This window comes from Pyrus communis, chromosome 12 (genome assembly GCF_963583255.1).
Source record: "Pyrus communis chromosome 12, drPyrComm1.1, whole genome shotgun sequence".
NCBI classification, from domain to species: Eukaryota; Viridiplantae; Streptophyta; class Magnoliopsida; order Rosales; family Rosaceae; genus Pyrus; species Pyrus communis.
The window spans coordinates 25,172,521-25,192,285 of record NC_084814.1 but is presented as its reverse complement, the minus strand read 5'-3'; the positions used below and the strand labels follow the sequence as shown (position 1 = coordinate 25,192,285).

Sequence of the window (19,765 nt, the reverse complement as noted above, 5' to 3'; positions counted from 1 at the left end):
AAATAAAATTTCTCACCACTTCTATAAAAACATGTGATGTACCACTGATGTTCCGGTCACAATAAAAAATTTCTCATGTTGAGGATGGACTGGAGATTCGACATTCAATAATTCATGCCGTTAAGCCAGGGCAGTAATCACGTAAATATCACAACTTAATTTGAAAACCGAAACTAAAAAAGCTTTGGCCTCAAAGCCAACATTGTCAAACAAAATGATTCAAATCCACCAGATCCAACATAGCAAAACCCTAAATAAACATTTAGACCAACTACATTTCATGAAAGTAACTCATTTGTCCTCGAGAAGACATGACTTCTGGCAAATTATCACTCAAAACTTGCATTTCAACGACCGATACCCCAGACTCTGATAACTCCGTCGGTGTAGCCACTGAACAAGGTGCTGCCATCAGCGCTCCAGTTCAAACTCGTACAGTAGATAACCTGCAATTCAGAGCACAAGTTAAACAAACCAAAACAATTAATGTTCAAGCATTACTAATATGTACAAAGATTACAAACCGAATAAAACCAGTCACCAAATGAAAACGCTAGTAATCATAAACCTACTATCGACTGACAACTTAATTATGTCTATGAATGCAGTGACACAAAGTAAGTACAGGCCGGAGCACATTGTCAAGCACTCGCGCAATGTGGAGTTCCTTTCCGCACTTTAAATGCAATAATGAATGTGAATGGAAAAACCAAGATTCGAGCAAAACACCAACACTAAACAAATACAGCAAAAACGAATACCACCAGAGTCAACAATACCAAATGAATGTAAGTTCCATATTATGAGTTTGTAACAGGGGAAGAAAATACAACATCGCACAAAGCTCAAAAACAATTCAAAACAAAACAGCATCACCAATTGGTGAGCAACGTGACTTATCTTCAAAGAAAAAATTTGTCAAAAGACTCAAAGCCAAGCAAAGCCGAAACTCTGTAGAGCAAAGTCCAATTCAATGTGTATATAGGGAAGAAATGGCCAAGACATAAACGATAATCTACCCTATAATCGATAACTGCACATGTCAAATGCAAATTGCAACAAACATAGGAGCATTGTACCAACCAATTTGGGGTCAGCTACCATACTACTAATATCAATAAAACAGTTAAGATAAATAGCATCTATGCACAATCGCTACATACCACATTTGTGATAACAAGATTAGAGAAACAACATATAGACGATATAAGCAATAAGCAATTTCATCAAAGCCCGAAATCACATTACAAAAATAATCACAATTGAAAGACAAACAACACAAATGAAAACAATATATATAGAACCAGTAATAAATCGAAAAGAGCAGGAAAAAAAGAAGTATACCTTCTTCTTGTATGAAGTAGCAGCATGGGTATCCTCAGTCTTCTCAGCCTCAGTCTTCAGATCGACCTTCAACTCCTCCACAATGGACTTACTCTCCAAGTCCCAAATCTTGATGCTTTGCTCGGTTGCGGCACACAGCCAGTACCTGTTGGGACTGAAGCAGAGAGCGTGGATTATGGAGCCGGCCTCGAGATGATACAGCCTCTTGCCCTCCGCCAAATCCCAGAGCAGAATAACTCCGTCTTTGCCTCCGCTGGCGCACAATGAACCATCAGGAGAAACCGCGACGGTGTTCACATACCCATTGTGGCCCTCAAGGGTGTTCCTCAGCTTGCAGTTGGACAAGTTCCAGACTTTCACAGTCTTGTCCCACGAGGCCGAGACGATAGTGGGCTGCATCGTATTGGGGCTGAATCTCACACAGCTGACCCAATCACCGTGCCCATCCTGGTCCTGAATGGTGAACTTGCACTCACCGAGAGTGTTCCAGAGCTTGATCGTGCGGTCACGGGAAGCCGAGACGATCTGACGGTTGTCAATCGAGAATGCAACAGACAACACATCCTTAGTGTGACCAACAAATCGGCGGGCGGAGACGCCGAGGGCCAAGTCCCAGAGGCGGAGCTCGCCGTCCCAGGATCCAGAGAGGGCAAACTGGCCGTCGGACGAGAGAACAACGTCCTGGACGAAGTGGGAGTGCCCGGTGAGCCTTCTGCGGGGGACACCGTAGGTCTTCTCGTCTTTGTTGAGGTGCCAGAGGATGATGGACTTGTCGCGGGAGGCGCTGACGATCATCTCGGAGTTGTCGATTGGGATGGCGATGGCCGTGACCATGTCGGTATGAGCCCTCATGGTGCCGCGGAGAACGAGATTCTCACCCATGGTTGCTGGTGGTGGTGCGCGGCGGCGGGTGTGCTAGGGTTTTCAGAGAGGCGGGAGGCTGGAAGGCGTACGAGAGCGTGAAAGGGTAAAACGGGAGAAAAGAAGAATATATAGGTGAGAGAGATAGGGTTTTGAGAGAGATGAGCCAGACCGAAAAACTAGGGTGGGTGTGTGGGTTTGGGTTGCTTTAGTTTGGTGACCCGGCACGGTATGGATGAGGCCCAACTAGATTCTAAAACTTGGGTCTATTCTTGAAGCCCAATTAGTTTCTAAAGTGGGGCTTTATATTCCCTATTAGATTGGAAATAGGTACAACAATGTGTTGGTTGCATTTGAGTTCAAATTTACCTCTCGTAAATTATAATTGTTTAAAATTCACTTTCCAAAGTTCGAATCACTCTACTCCATTAATAAGAAAACTAATCAGGGTCTTGTAACCAAGGTTTCAAAATACGCTAGGCACTAGTCGGGCGATGAGCTGGAGTCTAATGCCTAAATGGCTAGACGGACTAGGCGGATTTAAGTAAATATATTATATTTCATGTAAACAAGTGTTTATTTATACTTAAAATATATATGATTTCATCACAAACTACGAAACATAATGACATATATATTAGGAAATATTAAAACATAAAGAAAACATGAGGAACAAGCTTATAATGTGTGTTTATTTAAGTATTCAATAAGTCTTTTATAATTTATTGAAAAAAATAAATTTCAAAATGAAAGTTATTTATTTTCTGTCTAAGTGAATTGCAACATAAGAGAGTGTCTAGACGGTTTAGGAGGGCGCATCAACATGTTTAGACGCCCTTTCTTAATTTTTAAATGCCTAAGTATTAATTGAAGCGATAATCGTCTAGCGCTTAGAAAAGAATTTTTAAAAATGTGGTTGCAACACAGATTATGTCCGCAAAGATAAGTTTTGCCTAAGAAAATACTGATGTCCCTTAACTAAAATACTCAGAGGGTGGTTATTTCGTGTCAACGAGTCATTTCTTTACATAGAAAATTGAAATGTTTAAAGATCGCATTGAGAAGGAGAATGCTAAAATATAATATTTTCTTCTACGTATGATCGTATCCCACTGGTTCAAAAAAGGTAAATAAAAATCACCAGTTACATTTTGTGTTTAATTTTTTTTTATTGGACAATAAACTTTGTTTTTAATGCATCGCTTGCGGCTCCGCCCGAGAAACCACCGCTTCCAATTTCTATCGTTGGCCGTTTCCGCTCGGAATTATCTTCTCTGAATCATCTTCCTCGGAAGAACTTCACTGCTCGCTGATGGAGGTTTGCCTATCGTAGCACCAAAAAGATGCTTTCTTTAAGGTTAGTTCTTCATATTTTCCACCTTTTTTCATCTGGGTAATTGTTGTTTTCCTCTAATCTTGCTTCAATTGTTCGTTTGTTTGAGATTTTCTTTGTTTTATTTTGTGGGTTCTTACGTTTTGTTGGTATATTTCGATGTTAGTAAGTTAATAACTTGTACTTTGCTTTAATAATTGTATAAATTTTCTTTTGGTAGCAATTGAATCTTGTATGTTTACCCATTGGGCCACTGCCTGCCTTTGATTTCATGTGCCGGTTTGATACTAGGGGATTTTGGAGAAGGCATAAGAGGAAGGTTTTGGTTGCAACTGGTGTTTTAGGAAGTGGGTATCTTCTGTACAAATTATACAATGCTCACAAACAAAGGCTTGCTGACCTAGAGACTGATCTCGAGCACGAGCGAGAGAAAAACGAAGAGCTCATCAAGGCTCAGTTAAGAGAGATTCCCATCTCATTTTGAGTACTCGTATATTTTGTTTTCGATTCTTTAACTGGTTATTAGTTGGGTTCTAACGATATTGTTTTATGGTCGCGGTCATAGAATGCAGGCCCATTTTGAAAACATACAAAGAATTGCTGACACAACTACACTGCCTCATGCTATGTACTATTTAAGTAGTCGGATAGCGGAAGAGTTGGACCTTTCTCACCTTACTGAGAGGTTAATGCAAGTGAAGGGGCAACCGACATCTCAAGAGAAACTTGAGTTATGGGATAGACTGAAAATTCTAAGTATGTTTCTGTCATTCCCTGGTATTTATATATTTAGCATGTTTCAAGACCATAGTTTATGAGTTCTCTTTATTTGACTAAAATAAAGGGATTTATAGTTCGCTCACCTTCTACTACTATTCTTGTATTTTTTGCAGGTTTCACGAGAATGGTGTTGTCGCTGTGGGCAATGACGATCCTTAGCTTATATATTAGAGTTCAAGTCAATATATTAGGGAGACATTTATATATTGATACTGCACGAGGTCTTGGGAGCTCTCTTTTAATTGTAAGAGCTATTTCCTTTTCCACTGTATGCTAATGATTTTTACTCAAAATAGTTATTTCAGCAGAATTGATGGTGGAATTGTGTTTACTTAACTGCAATACCAATCTATGCAGCATTGTTCTAAGTTTTAAGTAGTCCAATGCAGCTGAATGTTTGTACTTGCAAATTGTTGATTTATTTGGTTTGCAATGTATTGATGTGCCTACTTTATTACATAGTATGAAATATCCTTGCCGAGTTTTACATTTGGTCAAGCAATCGTTAAAGGTGCAATTAATTAGTATGACTTGTGAACTTGTACCTTCTGAATGTATTGCTGGAAAAAGTTAACCTCAAAAGTGTGTGTATGCTTGTGAATGTTACCAAACTTGGATACTGACGTGTAGAGTATCTGTTTCTTCTATGTTCATTCGAAGGATATCCTATCACCAAAAATTTTGTTTCAAGGATTGTATATGATATAAAAGTTATTCAAATTATAGTTTTTTAAGAGTTATCATTTATCAAATATGGCATCGGTTTTGATTGTCAATTGTAAGAAGCTTTCATTCAGGATTAGGGATATCTAATAGTTTGAAATGATAACTAGGGTGGTGGTTGAGTGACCTCATCTTCACGGTTGTTGAGGAGATGTTATCGTTATATCGTGGGAGAATACTTCATTAGGATAAGTATAGTGAAATATAGACATAATTCTATTTGAAGAGTTGGGATCCATTTCTGGGTGGTAGGGCAGGCTGGATATCAATGAAACAGGTGGAGGGGTGCATGGTTATATATTTGAGAGATCAAGTTCCTATTAACACTGCTTGTCAAAAACTAATATTATAGCTGATTGCTGCTTGGTGGCACTGTGATTAATGTTTTCTCACTAAAAGTATCGTTACTTTTGTTCATTTTACCCAAGCCACTTGATAGACATTAGTGTTGATCTGCAATACCACTCACATCAGGCATGCTATGAAGTGTATTTTGGACGATACTATTGGTTTTGATAAGTTACTTTAACTTCTCTGAATGCAATATAATTGTTCTTATGTTAACAGGAGGATGCTGATCTCATTCATAGGGATGACCAGCAGAAGTTTCTCGCAAGTTCTGATTATCTCGCCAGTAATGCCTTGCCTGCTTTAATTTCAAATATCCAGGCAGCAGCAACAGAAGTTCTTAATGGGTAAAGCTTTGTCTGACCACCTATTAGCATGTTGTATATTAGTCTGAAAAATAAAGGCAGGTTTATCTGTCACATCAGTGTTTTTCCTGAATTTTTCTTCTTAAATGCCATGGTCAATGAGACAATGTCCAGGCTTTCGATCAAATGTCAATAAATGCTTAATATTCAGAAACTACCATAAGTTTGTCACTGCCCCCAAGTTTAATCTTGACCAGCTTCAATCTCTTATAGCACTGCACGACCAAGAAGCTAAGGGACCTATATGGCTGAAGTTGCAAACTTCCACTGAAAGAATGTAGCTTAACTCTGCAAGCCAAACTTACTTGTTGACTATTAGAGGTCTTACTAAATAGTTTGGACGCTTGTCATTCGCAGAAAGCAGCTAAAGGATTCTTTCAACACCACAGTTCTTCATGCAACCATCATGGAAATACTTGAAAAGTTCATGAGCACAGGAGATCCCCATCACTGGGTGAACTACTTTATGCCTGAGGATGCTCGTTGGCATGAACTAGCCATGGCCTTCAGCAATGATAACGTACCCCTTCCAGATGTCACCAAATTTGACCAACTTATGTTGGAGACACGGGCAGTAATATCAAGGTATGTCTGCGATGTTAGGGATGCAGCTTATGCTTATTCAAAAGTAACATCAATAGCACAACTCCTTTGCATGGAATTGCAAGTTTAAGATACAACTCTTGCATCGAATTGCAAATCTCAACATTACCAAACGTAGTAATACTGATTTTGGTGTTACTTAATTCTATCGTGCAACTTTATCTTGTTATTGTTATTCCTCGAAGGATCTTCCTGACTTTTTCCTGAGTAGTGTTTTGTTCCACTTCGGAAGGTGAAATTTGGAAGTCACTCAAATCTTTTCTGTCTTCTCTTTGCAGTGCTGAATTCAGGAGTGTTGCCGAGACAGCGTTGAGAGCAGTGGTGGATACCGTGATAGAAGATATGAATGCTCAACCTGGAGGAGGCAGTCTAAAGTCAGGAATTCAACTTGCCAAAGTTTTAGCACGGGTTGCACAGACGGGTCCTTCAGTCCTCGAAGAATCAAGCAAGTTCATCCAGATCATTCTGAATGTACCACAAGTTGAGCTCTTTTTCACTCTCATCTACTCAAACATGAAAATAGACTAGAGTAGAGACTAGCGGCGGACCACAATTTCAGAATTTCGGTTTTTAAGTAGATTTTTGATGCGTTACCATCAAATCCGGCAGCGGAAGAACGTGCTAATGATTGAGGGGCGTTCAAGTTATCAAAATTCGGAAGTTTTAAAGGAATAACAGAGAAAGATGAGGAATGTTGCAGTGTAATTTACTCGTTGTACTAGTTCTTCTACTATTTCTAATTCCACATCTCATATTTGTTGTGCTGTAATATCTCTTATATCATGTGACATGGTCAAATAGTATATGCTTGCTTTATTAAAAAGCGCTTTTCCAAAAACTGGTTACGATTTGTAAGCGCTTTCAAAATTTTCTTTTAAACGATGGTAGAAGTTTTTTTAGTTGCCTAAAAGTGCTTTTGGCCATTCTACCGGTAGACCTGAAGAAGCCCCGAATGGAAAGAAAAATTTACGGACGGTATACCCTTCGAGATGCCACGTAGATGGGTCTTTTGTCATTTGCCTTGACCAAAAGACCAAAGTATAGGAAGCGGCTCTCTATTCTAGGAGGGAAGTGGGCTTCATTCAATGGAATGCCTATTATGATCACCGAATCAAGCGATTTGAGTTTTTTAAATTTTATTTAACAGTAAAAAATTATCATAGTTTTTAAGGGATCAAAACAGGTGGATCATTGGATAACATTTGGAAGGTTCAGATTACTTGATCTAGTGGCCTTGGTCTTTTCCAAAGTATAATTTCGTGGAGCCTGTTTGGAAATGCTTGTTTCAAAAATAGTTATGTTTATCAATGTTTTTTTTTTTTAGAACTTAAATGTTTATTAAAGAATCATTTGAAAGTGCTTCTTAGAAAAGCACATAATAGATGTTTTTTTTCACAGAAATCATATAGCAAATGAATCCTTTTATTTAGAACAAATAATATCAAAAGCGTTTTTGGTTGTAGGAAAGAAATTTGTTATCCCAAATCTTCCAAACGTGCGTGCCCTAAATCATGTTTCTGCCCCAATGAAAAACGGGTTCGGGTTCAAACGCTGCGTTTAAGTGACAATTCAATTCAATTCACAAACACAAATCCCCCGAAACTCCACTCTCCGCGTCTCTGAAGCTCACGCTCAGTGACCTTCTCGGCGGACAACAATGGTGAACACCAATGGCAACGGCGGCAACCATGACGTCCTGATGCTTGAAGCTCCGCCGCCGGAAGGTCCGGCATGGCCGGGACCTCTAACCAATGCCGAAACCATCGACGCCTTGCCCTACATCGACGACGACTACGCCAACCCCGACGTCAAGCGCGAGGTCGACCGCATGGTGGAGGAGGAGTTGCGGCGCAGCGCCAAGAAGCCGGCCGATTTCCTCAAGGAGTTGCCGCCTCTTCCCAAGCCCAATTTCAAGGTCAGTCCCCAAATTCCTAGGTTTTCTCTCTTTTTAAGGGACTGTTTGGCTGCGTAGATAAGGATTTTTTTGTGCCTGACTTGTGGAATTTGAAATTGCAGGATCATCCGATGCTGGCTAGGGAGTACGAACGGGTGAGAGCGTCGAGGCCTCCGGTGGCGATTGATTTTTCGAGAGACAAAGTGGAGCCGCCGCCGGTGAATAAATTGAATGATGAAACTGCTTGGAAGCTTGCTCTCCAGAAAGCTCAGTACTCTCTGCAGCACCAAGCCGTCAGGTAATCTATACATACAGATTTGTATATTTGTATAGGCTGTGTATATGTAGTATGGATATGTATATGTGAGTCATGTTTACTGTTGATGAAATGAGTGTCTGAATTGTAGGTTGGAGAATTTGGAGCTGATTGACAAGTATGGTCCTGAAGCCTGGATTCAGAACAACAATCGATTGCAATCAATTTTGTCGAGGTTTGTCCATCAGATTTCATATAAAAAACTGCAATATTTATAGTTACCTCTTCATTGTGAATCGATTCATTCCGTAGTTGCCGCATTAGTAGTCTAGTAGTACCGCCCCTTTTGGGACTGTGCACCCCACATACATATGACATTGCTTATACCTGTTCACATACGTAATTCTCCTACATGTACCTATGCATACACACGTGTTTGAATGTATGCATTTGTACCAATTAAATTTTGAACGTGTACTTTATCAAAAGGTGTTCAACCGTCTGAATTGTTTGCAGTCAGACTTTCTGTTCTGAAAATTTACATGATGTACTTAATTTTGCGTTTAATATCGATATTATTCCTGAAAGTTCTAATTTTCATGTGCAGTACATGATGATTCTTTGAATAATGCATTTCATGATGCTTGAAGTAATGTTATGTGTGTTATGCATTTTTATTTTTCAGAATGCAGAAATTAGCTCAGGAGCAATATCAAAATATTGAAACAGTGAATCGTGAAAGAAAACATCATCAGGTGATTTAACCTATCGGCCTGCTGACTTTGTACTCTTTCGATCCTAATGTTACTCTGATCTGATAAATTTACTTCTTTATTGATGACAGCAAACCACTGCGTATGAGCTCAATGCTCTGTCTGCTCAATGGAAGGAGCTTTGTCAGAAGAATATAGAAATTCAATCTGCATGTGTTAATCTTGAAAACCATCTTGAAGGATTGAGGAGGGAAGCAGCCGAAAGGTAATCCACCTTTTCCTGTCTGATGTGTTTTTTGTGGCACTCATTTTACTAGTTTGATCACTAATTAGCTGTTACTCGCTTTAGAGGATGGAACCTGGAATCCAATGCAGAAAATGGTTCTCTATTGAATGCTGAATGAGAAGGTATGCTTTTGCAGCTAATGCCATTTGGTTTAGCGTTGATGCTATAACTCTGTTATCTTGTTATACAATGCTATGCAATATTCTTTTACTTCACAGGATTTAGAGATGTTGTAATCTTTTTTAACCCTTTATCGGTGAGAGTTTATTTCCAATTCCTCTTCCAGGTTTAATGTAATTTTGAAGAAGTAGTTCCTAGTGTTTGCGTTTCTACCCATTTGTGTGTTGTTGAATGGGAGTTTTGTCTTGCTTTTCCTTTCTGTCATTAGCTGAGCTCTTTAGAGTTTAGTTCCTCAAATTCAAAACGTCTGATGCCGTTGTGTATTAGGATACTTTTCCTGTGAGGACAAGACAAGTCCCGAGTTATGTAATGCATACATGTCCAGGTCGTGCCTATACGAATATATGTTTTTATTATGGTGAGTCGTCAATTCTTGAAGGGAGGATACAATAGGCTTATTATGATCGATCTGCTTCACGGAATCAGTATCAGGCGGCTATAAACCAGAGTTTATTCGAAACTAGACTTTATCACTTCTGCCCTAGACTATGTCATGTTTAGCTTTGTGGTGCTATTTAGTTTTAATCATTTAACTCAGGGTTTTGTAAACAGGATTTGGATGAAGATCCGGCAGACATTGATATACTGGAATATTAGCGTCTATTCAACAACTATCGTAGCATGGAGCTGGATCGATCTTTGTTGTACTTTCGATGAGCGGCCTTTTTGTAAGCATGGTTAAAAGCTTCTCCCAGTCCCAGTTGCACGCTTCGAATCCAGTTGTAATTGACAATAGCGCATGTTTTCGGTTGGTATTAATGCGTTGAAACCGCTTATAACTGTGTTCACAACTTCATACATTATCCATTTCTTTTTGGCATAGCCAATTATTTCGAGCTCACCATAGGATGCACAATTGAGTTACATGCTTGGAGATTATAGACTATAGATCTACGAAAATGTAGCATATTCACACCAAAACGGGCAACTTATTCATAAAATCAAAACAAAACTATATCTAAAGGGGTGTTCTATCCACACACCTCATTTTATTTCTCACACACCCCTTGTTAATTTTTGTCCGTTGATCTTCTTCAATTCGTTCGATCCGACGGTCGAAAACCAAAAAAGTGTGGGAAAGGTAAAAGGGTGTGTGTGGATATCACACCCCTATCTAAATTCAATTGAAGCATATTCACATGCTTGGAGAAAATTTGGATAGAATTGTCTGACCACATTATTACTACGGTATCCATCATAAAGTATGAGAGGGGACCTAAATCCATATAGGTCGTACTCGATGCAAGAGCTGTTCTAGTAGTAGTGTTTAAGATATTCACAAAATTACTGATATTTTCATTGAAATATCTGAAAAATCAAGGATCGATATGGAAGGGAGGGTGAAATGCACACTTCGTTATGTATGAGCGAGATATAAGAAAATCAATAAATATTAATGATATTTACCATTTTCACTATAGAAATTTTGTTGGAACTCATTGTAGATTTCGCAATCTTGAATGCTTTTGAGATATTTTTTTCTAATTTCGACTAAATCTAAATGAGTTGATATATCTACCCCATTACAAATTTTCATAATTTTTGTCAAAGACAACTGGTATTTCCAACTATATCGATATTTTGACACTAAGCAGAGGTATATCGATATTTTAACACTGAATAAGAGTACATCGATATTTTAACACCGAGTAAGAATACACAATATAGGAAGAAATATGCTTAACGCTTATGTCCACTTCTCACCTAAGCATGAGACCCTACGCAACAAATAGGATCCCAATTTTTTCCTGTGGTGTCTTTCTTCTTGAAGTCTCGACCTAAATAAGTAAGATCCTTGGCGCGCAAGAAAAGCAAGGCAACCCACATTAAAATTTTGGCATAAACATATCATCGACCGGCCCCTCAAAATATTTACCAAAAAAATGGTTCTGAAAATCATGAAAGCTGCATCAAAAATGGCGAAGCTCCTCTCAACACTACTTTCCAACCCAAACAAAATCCATCTCAAAAACATTTCGCAACTCTCTCCGGTCGGATTTTTCGACCCGAAACTCGGAACCCTTTTCATTCCCAGAGAAGAAGACCCCGTTTTCATGGTTGCAAATTTCAACAACATCATCACTGATCATCTTTTCCACGTACTCCATTCGGATTCCGATTCCGATTCGGTTTCCCCACAGTTCCTCATTCCCTCCTCCTACGGCAATCCCTGCCTCGATCTCTTCTTCCAAGTGCTCGTCCCCCATTCCGATTCCTACTCCCATTCCTACAAGTATCTCAAGCAGCTACTTCCCCTGGCATGGTCACACAATCCACTGACCACCCTCAAGCTCATTTGCAACCTCCGAGACTTGTCCAACGATCTTGGAAAAGCTGACGAAGAGGCCTTCTACGCTGCCGCCTTTTGGCTCCACCAGAACCACCCCAGGACCCTCGCCTGCAACCTCGCCTCCTTTGCCGGCGAGGGAAAGTTTGGCCTCTCTGTCGGGCTTATGCAGGACCTCGTTGAGATTCTGTATCAGCTTTTAGAAGGGCAAGACGTTAGGAGGAGAAAGAAGAAGAATAACCAGCACAACCACCACCACCAGGAAAAGGCTGCCGCGGCTGCGGCCAGGAAGAAGGCTGTGGAGAGGTACGAGTACGAGAGAGACCTGAATTATCGATTCTTGCACGACAAGGTATCGGATCTTTTCGCGAAGCAATTGAAGTCCGACATTGAAAAGTTGAAGAAGGGGGACATTTGTGAGATAAGCTCGGTGCCGTATTTCTGCCCCTCCGTGGATTCTTCCATGGAGCGTGCCACCTTGCTGTGTGAAAGCATTGCGAGGAAGATTTTCCCGCTAGAATCTTCGCATGGCGGATGCAGAGTCCGAGACCGCCTTAAGAAGGAGGTTTTGGTGCCGTTGACGTTCGCCTTGGATTACTCTCATGGCTTTGATTCTTCGGCAAAGCCCTGCGCAGTTAAGGAGTACTTGGAGGAGGTGAAAGCCGGTGGCAAGGCCAAGATTGCGGCATGTGCTCTGCTTCTGAATGAGATCGTAGAATATGTGAATAACCACGGTGTTGGGCAAGCAGCAGAGCTTCAGTGGAAGGCAATCATGAAGGCAAAAGTAGGAAGGCTGGAAAAGTGCCTGGCTGTGTGTGATGTGTCACCTTCTTCCATGGTGGGGATCTCCGCAGATTTTCAGTTGCAATGGGGCTGCTAGTGTCCGAACTGAGTGAAGAGCCGAGTTGGAAAGGAAAGGTGATCAATTTCAGTCCGAATCCCGACCTGCATTTAGTACAAGGCGATGATCTTAAGTCCAAGTGCGCGTTTGTGAGAAGATTGGACTGCGGTGAGCATATTGATTTGCGGAAGGTGTTTGATTTGATTTTGGAAGCGGCTATGAAAGGGAATTTGAAGGCGGAGCAGATGATCAAGAAGGTGTTTGTGTTCACCAATACATACTTTGATTGTGCTTTGTCCAATAGTAATAATAGTAGCCGTTGGGAGAGCAAATACGAGGCAATACGAAACATGTTTAAGGAGAAAGGGTACGAGAATGCAGTACCGGAGATTGTGTATTGGAAGGTTGACACCCTGGTGGCGCCTTGCACGAAACCAGGGGTGACCATCTTCAGCGGCTTCTCCAAGGATTTACTTAGGTTGTTCTTAGACAATGACGGGAAAGTTAGCCCGTACCATGTCTTGGAAGCAGCATTATCTCCCAAAGAGTATCAAAATCTTGCTGTAATGGACTGAGTACTGATTAGTTAATGCGAAATCATCATCCGTCATCTCTTTTTATTAACTTAACTCTAATTACAAGGTGCATCGAATGGTTTAACTTGAGAGTTCTAATCACCAAAGCATTTTACGAACGCTCAAGTTCGATCCCTCATCCCCGATAATCATAAGTACACGAGTTGCATAACCAATGCTCAGAGCTCTTCTTCTTCGCGATCTTGCTTGAGCCTCCCATGACTTTCTTGACATTCTTCTTCTTCATCATCGTCTTCCTCTTCTTGCATTCCAAACGTGCCAAATCAGTACCATCGCAGTCCTCTTCACACATGCTTTGGCAATCCCTTTTCAAGGAGTTACGGATAGTCTGCGTCATTTGTTCTTCCTTGATCAAAAAATGACCGGCCGCAGCCAGTCACCTTTCGTGCTCTCGAAGTATTTGCGATCGCTTGATTCCTCCATCTCGCGTTCTTCCGCTCAGAGAGAGAGAGAGAGAGAGCACAAAACTGAAGGGGGACACTGATATTTTATGGGGCTCCTGTCTCTACAGTTTTCCTTGCGTGCATCGGAAGGCTTGGATTTCGGCACAGTACACCGAAATATTGCATGTGAGCTCGGTGCATTACACCGAACCTTTCTTGTGCCTGGTAACTTTAATTTCATGAAAATTTCAAACAGTTTCCTCTTCTTCTTTTTTTTTTTTTTAAATTAAAAACAAAAATCTCCTCCTTCAAGTGGTTCACCATCGCTTGCTTCCCAAGTAACATAATCATGCATACATTTTAAAATTTATACTAATCTCTGTCGAAATATATAGTTAATCAGTATATAAATCTAACAGCATACATAATTAAAACATCTTCTAATAATATTCAATAAATTATATTAAATATTAATTAACAAGGTCGAGGTTATGAAAGTGTGGCAGACGGTGATCCTGCGGTTGTAGCAACCTTGATGAACACATCCTCCAGAGTAGTGTCAACCACACCCCACGCAAACACCGCGAACCGACGCTTCGCACACTCGACCGTGTGGAACACATCTGCAATTCTAACCTCATTTTTGGGCAGCTCAAACTTCTGCGTCCCCGAGAGCCGGTATGTCTTGAGGGCGTTTGGTGACAGGTTCCTAACCATCCTCTCCACTTCTTCCTCATGATCCCAACTCGTTGTCATTGTAAAGATATACGATCCTCCATATCTGGCCTTCAGCTGCATTAGAATTAAGTGAGGTGTTAGTCATGTAACATGTAACTTAAATGGAGTGAAAGCGATTAATTTGAGATTTAAATTACTAGGACAACAAATTGCTTTTCGCTACCTCCTTTGGATTTCCTATGCACTGCATCCTGCCATCGACGAAAATCCCCAATCGATCACATAGAACCTCTGCCTCTTCCATGGAATGTGCTGAAATGTATAAGTAAGTGAAATGAAAGAAACACATATATAGATCGAAAATTAGTACATTAAACATGTAGTTGATATTGCGGGAGAGAGATTACTGGTTAGGATGATTGCACGATCTTGTTTCGCAGACTTTATAACGTTCCACAGATGGTTTCTTGAAGCCGGATCAAGTCCAGTACTAGGCTCATCCATGTAGACAACCTACAAGTATACAGGAATTTGCAAAACACAGTGAGTGCAGTAAGTAGCATTATCCTGGGAAAACATATCGAAAATAAAAAATCGAAGCAGCTTAAAGAGATGAGAACCAAGACATACTTTGGGGTCACCTATCAGTGAAATTGCAACGCTAAGCTTTCGCTTCATACCTCCACTATACTTCCCGGCTTGTTTGTCAGGAACCCCTCCGTGAAATAGATTGACACTCTTCAAAGATTCTTCCACCACCTTCAGCAAACAAATCAAACCATGGAGGAATTAGTCCTACCTAGCTAAAAGCATCAACATATTTGGATACTACAAATTTTCGATATGTTGACTTACTTGCATTAAAGCAGAACCTTTTAGGTTCTTCAGTCTGCCATAAAATAGGAGATGCTCCCTTCCAGTCAGTGTTTCCCATAGAAGGCTAAACAACATCCACGAAAACAAGAAGCTCATTTGCATCCAAGTAAATATTAATAGAAAAAAAACCATGAAATAAGAGTTTTTTCTTAGTTTCTGGACACATAAGGCAAGAATTGCTCTAGCTTACTCGTGCTGTGGACAAAATCCCATGCTGCTATATATTTTGTTCATCTGCGTCCGAATGTCCATACCATGAACATACCCCGTGCCAGAGGTTGGTTTGGTGAGACCAATCATCTGTGGAATAATCGCGCAATGATCAATCAGAACATGCGTAACATGATTTTTCGTGTAATGTATAATGATAATCAAGGACTGGAAAGAAGTAGGGTGCACTCACCATACTAATAAAAGAGGTCTTCCCTGCACCATTAGGGCCAAGCATGCCAAAGCATTCACCTCTAGGTAAGGCAAGAGAACACCCTTTCACTGCAAATGTATCGGGGTTTCCATCTCTTCCTGGGTACACCTTTTGGAGGTTGTCACATACAATTGCGTGACTTGTATCCCGTTCCACTACCAACCTCTCAACCATCTCGATCTAAAAATTGGGAAGAGTTGGAAGCGGAATTTGTTTATATGTGTACAATTCGTTGAGGTACCATAAGTTTTCATGTAAGTTAGAGAGAGAGACAAGAAAAGTTACCTCATGACAAACATCCGGTTTCTCCATCTGAATTGAACTAGATCCCTGCCCTTGCATACTAGGCCTCCGAAGAGATGGAAGTTTCTTCTTCCTAAACCTTTGCAAGAAAACAAAAGGACTTTTTCCAGATGATACAAGTTGGTCAATGCAGTATGCAACAAGAAGCACCACAAACCACTCGATAACCATGATAATCAAGACCTCTCTCATCCCGTTACTCCCGTCACTCAAATCGCCCCATCGCATCCCTACTTTTTTATATTGGATGGGGTACTGTGCAAACTCGTAGAGTCCACGATACAGAGAGAAGCCAGGATACAGCTGTATAAGGATGATCACACGCTCTACGTACATGAACACGAAACATTAACTTGATAAAAAGTTGAGGTTATGAAAAGTATAGACAAAATCGAACAACATAAAACATAACTACACAACAAAGTCCTTGAACATTGCACAAATATTTCAACTTACTCGAGACGGATTCATCTTCGATAATGCTTTGAAATAGATTGTCTGCCAAAAGCCCAGTTCCAAAGACCAAAATGTAACTAATAACTGCGATCATCAAATCGATCATGGAAATCATGTCAGTTAACTCATCTAATAAGATAAAAATTAAAACAAAAATCTCTACCCAACTGCAAATAAATACCAACAAACAACATCCAACCTGTACAAGCCTTAACGTTGGAAAACATCGAAGCTACTAGAAAAGCCACCGCAATTTGCAAGTTCAGATAGATGAAGTAGAAAACAAACTGGATGCTGTAGTCATTGATTGTGAAGAACTTTAACCCTGTAAAGAAGTAAACGAACTTCGATTTGTTAAAGCGACTCAGAGTGAAGAAGCAGTAGCCAAGTAGTGAAGAGACAGTTATATATATGTAGATAGAAGTACCTATGATGGAGCCAACTGCAATAAAAAATAGCATGTAGATTGAAGAAACTGTAAGAAAGTAAGCATAGGAAATCATCCAATATGGTGCATCACCAAGTCCATGCATTTTCATCATGATTCTCAGGTTTTGTTGTTTCTCATAAACCAGATACCTCAACACAACCTTCACCATCAACAACAAAAGTGGTGAAATCAATTAATTAGCAAACATCCATGGCATTAACACAAAGCATTTCGATAAAATAAAAAATAAAAAAACGAAGAAGAACACAAAAGAGCTATGTGAAAAGTACGGGACACTCTATTTTAGTCCCACCAACCTCACACGATCTCACTCAGGTGTGAGAATTGCCCTAGTCACGTAGCCCTGTTGAATATCTTATCATATGTAGTTAAAAATTTTGAGATAAAATTTTGTCGTCTGAAGAGATGGAGCTTAAGCAAGAGGGTTTACGACGTGAAAACAATTTAAAACCTCAAGAAGTGAGTGTCAGAGTAACTAAAATCGATGAAAAATCATACTTACTGGGAAAAGCAATAAAACGATCCAAGTATAGAAGAGTGGACCAATCACAGAGGGAATATCTAGCATCGACGTCCTGGCAGATAAAGGCTTGGGAAATTCTTTGACAAACTCGAACAACATTTTGGTGCTTGATCCTTCTAAAAACTGAAGGTAGGCATTGGATGCCAGATTCAGGGAGCGCCCAACCCGCAGCGTGCTGCTCTGGTCGTAGCCATCCGTTAAGCTAGAATTGTACCATACGGTTACGTCAAATTTGTTGTCATCGGAGTTGGAGAAATCGTAGGCGGCAAGTATTTCGTTAACCTTCCTCTCTGGATTGCCCCTCGGGTAGCCTTTGTATAGCTCATTGTTTATCTCAGATGAAGATTTACGCCATAATTGCAAAGCTTCAACGCATCTAACCTCTGCATATTTATTCAAGACAAATTAAGTTACAATTGCATGCATGAAAACAACAAAAGTTGAAGTGCATATGCAGAAGTGATGAATATGCAAAATATTTCGATCCACGGACAGATAGTAGCATTGGATGCATAGAGGTAGAGATATTCACCTTGAGGTATTGGGGAGGAGGCGGAGCTCGGCCCAACCACCGCCCGACGGCCTAGATTAGACTCAGATGATGTCGTTCCGTATGGTGGAATAGAGATTGTAGAGTTTGGGGAGCACTGCCTCTGCACTCTAAAAAGTGGATCATCGAATGCAGGATCATAAAAGTTGGGTGCGCTGGGCAGATCATACGTTCCCTGCACATTTATAATACGCATAAGTTCATAGAACAAATTAATTGATAACATGAAATTAGTTAACAAGTAGATGGAAATAAACAAAACTTACCATGACATTGTTGACTAAATAATCCATAACATCAGAGGAATTCAGAGGGAAAGAATCATTTGGAAACATATTTCCAGCCAAAACTATCCAAATTCACCAGAGATTAAGGTTAGTATTTGATCCATTAGATGAGGAAAAAAATGAGAGAAACTTTCGACGAGGATGACACAGTAGCGGAATCCCAAACTAATATTGTAGTACTGTGTTTTAATTTTCTAACGTAAATGTGAACGATAGATTTAAAATACCGTCACATTGACATCCTGTTACAAATAAGTTCTTCTCCGAAAAGTTTAATAAAAAGTACATACTTTGTCCGAAAGACTGATTGTCGCCAGTGACAAGCACAGTGAGAGGGCAGGTGACGTTGTTCTTGCTGTTCCGGCATGACGCGTCAGGCAAGTCTGTGAAGGGAAGAATCGAGTTGCTTCTCACGGCACGGAAAGCGGCATTGGGGATGTATAACAGCGGAGGCCATTCCGGTGGGTTAGGAAATGGACAAGGGCCTAAACCACTCGAGTCTGTACCGGTATGACTGCCGTCACACTTGTCACCGCCACTGCTGGCTTTTGCTTTGTTCAACGCAATTTGGATGCCAAGCAAAATCAAGCAGAGCAATCCAGGTATCAACACCAACGATATATTCGAGCACATATTTCGTTTCTGCAAAATAATCCATGTATAAAAATATAAAATTTTGAGTAGAATATCGCTCATGTAAAATATGAAAAACGAAAAAAAATAAAACTAGGGCAAAAAGTGAGAGATGTGTAAACCTGAAAAGTTAAGTTCTTTCGGAGCAAAGCGTTGGACTGAGCCCAGAAGCTCGCACGGCTGCGGCCGCGGCCGCGTGAATGATCGGCCATTGATGGCGGAAACCCGGGAGAATCCTCTAACTTGACACTCAAGGAGCACGAATTCGATATGTCAGTGGCCACCAAAGACTAAATGCTCAGTTCAAAACCTGTCAAAGTTCCAAATTATTTTCGAATAACCACTACATAATCCAAATTAATTAGCACTAATATAAATGAATTTTGGAGAACTAGAAACTAGCAAGTTTACCAACCAACACGAGGCGATCCAATGGTTGAAGACGAATTTCATACCCGTATTACAGACGTTATATTTTAAGTTCAATTCTTAGCGCTCGTGAATCACACAATAGGTGACTAAGGGGGCTAAAATGCATATGTGAGTTTTTTTATCCTCCAAAATAGTGGATTGTCATAACTAAATCACTCGCTGATACTTCTTAAAAGAAGAAAAAGAAAGGAAGTAACAAGTTTACCCGTGACGCGGCATATAAATTGTTGCCAGTTGCCACCCTTCCCCATTTGTTATGTTCTTGAATTATTGAATTTTGGGAATTACATAAATATGGAAATAATAATCTTGAAAATCTCTACTTATTAATGAAACCTTCTTTGTCAATCAAAAAATGG

The 19,765-nt window shown here is 40.2% G+C and overlaps 5 protein-coding genes across 5 annotated transcripts; 3 read left to right on the top strand and 2 right to left on the bottom strand.

The window, feature by feature from the left end:
* Positions 1–134: 134 nt before the first annotated feature.
* Positions 135–2,319, bottom strand: LOC137710295 (small ribosomal subunit protein RACK1-like). The gene is made up of 2 exons (XM_068449226.1): positions 1,345–2,319; positions 135–446 (listed from the first exon to the last, which is right to left on the bottom strand). Exons 1-2 carry the CDS (start codon positions 2,224–2,226, stop codon positions 348–350), a joined length of 981 nt encoding a protein of 326 aa, XP_068305327.1. The 5' UTR covers positions 2,227–2,319; the 3' UTR covers positions 135–347.
* Positions 2,320–3,260: 941 nt separating this feature from the next.
* LOC137711230 (peroxisome biogenesis protein 3-2-like) lies at positions 3,261–7,205 on the top strand. Its single transcript, XM_068450457.1, has 7 exons — positions 3,261–3,562; positions 3,830–3,994; positions 4,104–4,294; positions 4,432–4,562; positions 5,609–5,736; positions 6,112–6,339; positions 6,636–7,205. Exons 1-7 carry the CDS (start codon positions 3,549–3,551, stop codon positions 6,883–6,885), a joined length of 1,107 nt encoding a protein of 368 aa, XP_068306558.1. The 5' UTR covers positions 3,261–3,548; the 3' UTR covers positions 6,886–7,205.
* A 729-nt stretch (positions 7,206–7,934) lies between these two features.
* On the top strand, positions 7,935–10,527 carry LOC137710748 (pre-mRNA-splicing factor SPF27 homolog). The gene is made up of 7 exons (XM_068449869.1): positions 7,935–8,272; positions 8,374–8,549; positions 8,659–8,742; positions 9,193–9,262; positions 9,352–9,485; positions 9,570–9,628; positions 10,239–10,527. The coding sequence occupies exons 1-6, from the start codon at positions 8,015–8,017 to the stop codon at positions 9,622–9,624; spliced, it is 777 nt and encodes a 258-aa protein (XP_068305970.1). The 5' UTR covers positions 7,935–8,014; the 3' UTR covers positions 9,625–9,628; positions 10,239–10,527.
* A 1,075-nt stretch (positions 10,528–11,602) lies between these two features.
* Positions 11,603–13,389, top strand: LOC137710248 (uncharacterized). The gene is made up of 2 exons (XM_068449178.1): positions 11,603–12,774; positions 12,828–13,389. Exons 1-2 carry the CDS (start codon positions 11,603–11,605, stop codon positions 13,387–13,389), a joined length of 1,734 nt encoding a protein of 577 aa, XP_068305279.1.
* Positions 13,390–14,007: 618 nt separating this feature from the next.
* LOC137710998 (ABC transporter A family member 10-like) lies at positions 14,008–19,380 on the bottom strand. Its single transcript, XM_068450185.1, has 16 exons — positions 19,097–19,380; positions 18,632–18,983; positions 18,321–18,403; positions 18,037–18,229; positions 17,484–17,887; positions 16,958–17,120; positions 16,730–16,855; positions 16,531–16,614; positions 16,057–16,400; positions 15,751–15,951; positions 15,538–15,647; positions 15,327–15,411; positions 15,102–15,230; positions 14,879–14,984; positions 14,695–14,783; positions 14,008–14,585 (listed from the first exon to the last, which is right to left on the bottom strand). Exons 1-16 carry the CDS (start codon positions 19,184–19,186, stop codon positions 14,283–14,285), a joined length of 2,862 nt encoding a protein of 953 aa, XP_068306286.1. The 5' UTR covers positions 19,187–19,380; the 3' UTR covers positions 14,008–14,282.
* Positions 19,381–19,765: the final 385 nt, after the last annotated feature.

What these genes read in the sequence shown, in the direction of transcription:
- LOC137710295 (XM_068449226.1), bottom strand. Translation starts at nt 2,226, where the DNA reads ATGGGTGAGAATCTCGTTCTCCGCGGCACCATGAGGGCTCATACCGAC. An exon ending in CTACTTCATACAAGAAGAAG is followed by an intron (nt 447 to 1,344) that starts GTATACTTCTTT and finishes TCTGAATTGCAG; the next exon opens with GTTATCTACTGTACGAGTTT.
- LOC137711230 (XM_068450457.1), top strand. An exon ending in GAAGAGCTCATCAAGGCTCA is followed by an intron (nt 3,995 to 4,103) that starts GTTAAGAGAGAT and finishes TCGCGGTCATAG; the next exon opens with AATGCAGGCCCATTTTGAAA. An exon ending in GGATAGACTGAAAATTCTAA is followed by an intron (nt 4,295 to 4,431) that starts GTATGTTTCTGT and finishes TATTTTTTGCAG; the next exon opens with GTTTCACGAGAATGGTGTTG.
- LOC137710748 (XM_068449869.1), top strand. Translation starts at nt 8,015, where the DNA reads ATGGTGAACACCAATGGCAACGGCGGCAACCATGACGTCCTGATGCTT. An exon ending in TTCCCAAGCCCAATTTCAAG is followed by an intron (nt 8,273 to 8,373) that starts GTCAGTCCCCAA and finishes TTGAAATTGCAG; the next exon opens with GATCATCCGATGCTGGCTAG. An exon ending in AGGAGGGAAGCAGCCGAAAG is followed by an intron (nt 9,486 to 9,569) that starts GTAATCCACCTT and finishes TACTCGCTTTAG; the next exon opens with AGGATGGAACCTGGAATCCA.
- LOC137710248 (XM_068449178.1), top strand. Translation starts at nt 11,603, where the DNA reads ATGGCGAAGCTCCTCTCAACACTACTTTCCAACCCAAACAAAATCCAT. An exon ending in AAAGTAGGAAGGCTGGAAAA is followed by an intron (nt 12,775 to 12,827) that starts GTGCCTGGCTGT and finishes GGATCTCCGCAG; the next exon opens with ATTTTCAGTTGCAATGGGGC.
- LOC137710998 (XM_068450185.1), bottom strand. Translation starts at nt 19,186, where the DNA reads ATGGCCGATCATTCACGCGGCCGCGGCCGCAGCCGTGCGAGCTTCTGG. An exon ending in CAATCAGTCTTTCGGACAAA is followed by an intron (nt 18,404 to 18,631) that starts GTATGTACTTTT and finishes GAATTTGGATAG; the next exon opens with TTTTGGCTGGAAATATGTTT. An exon ending in TCGTGCAATCATCCTAACCA is followed by an intron (nt 14,784 to 14,878) that starts GTAATCTCTCTC and finishes TATACATTTCAG; the next exon opens with CACATTCCATGGAAGAGGCA.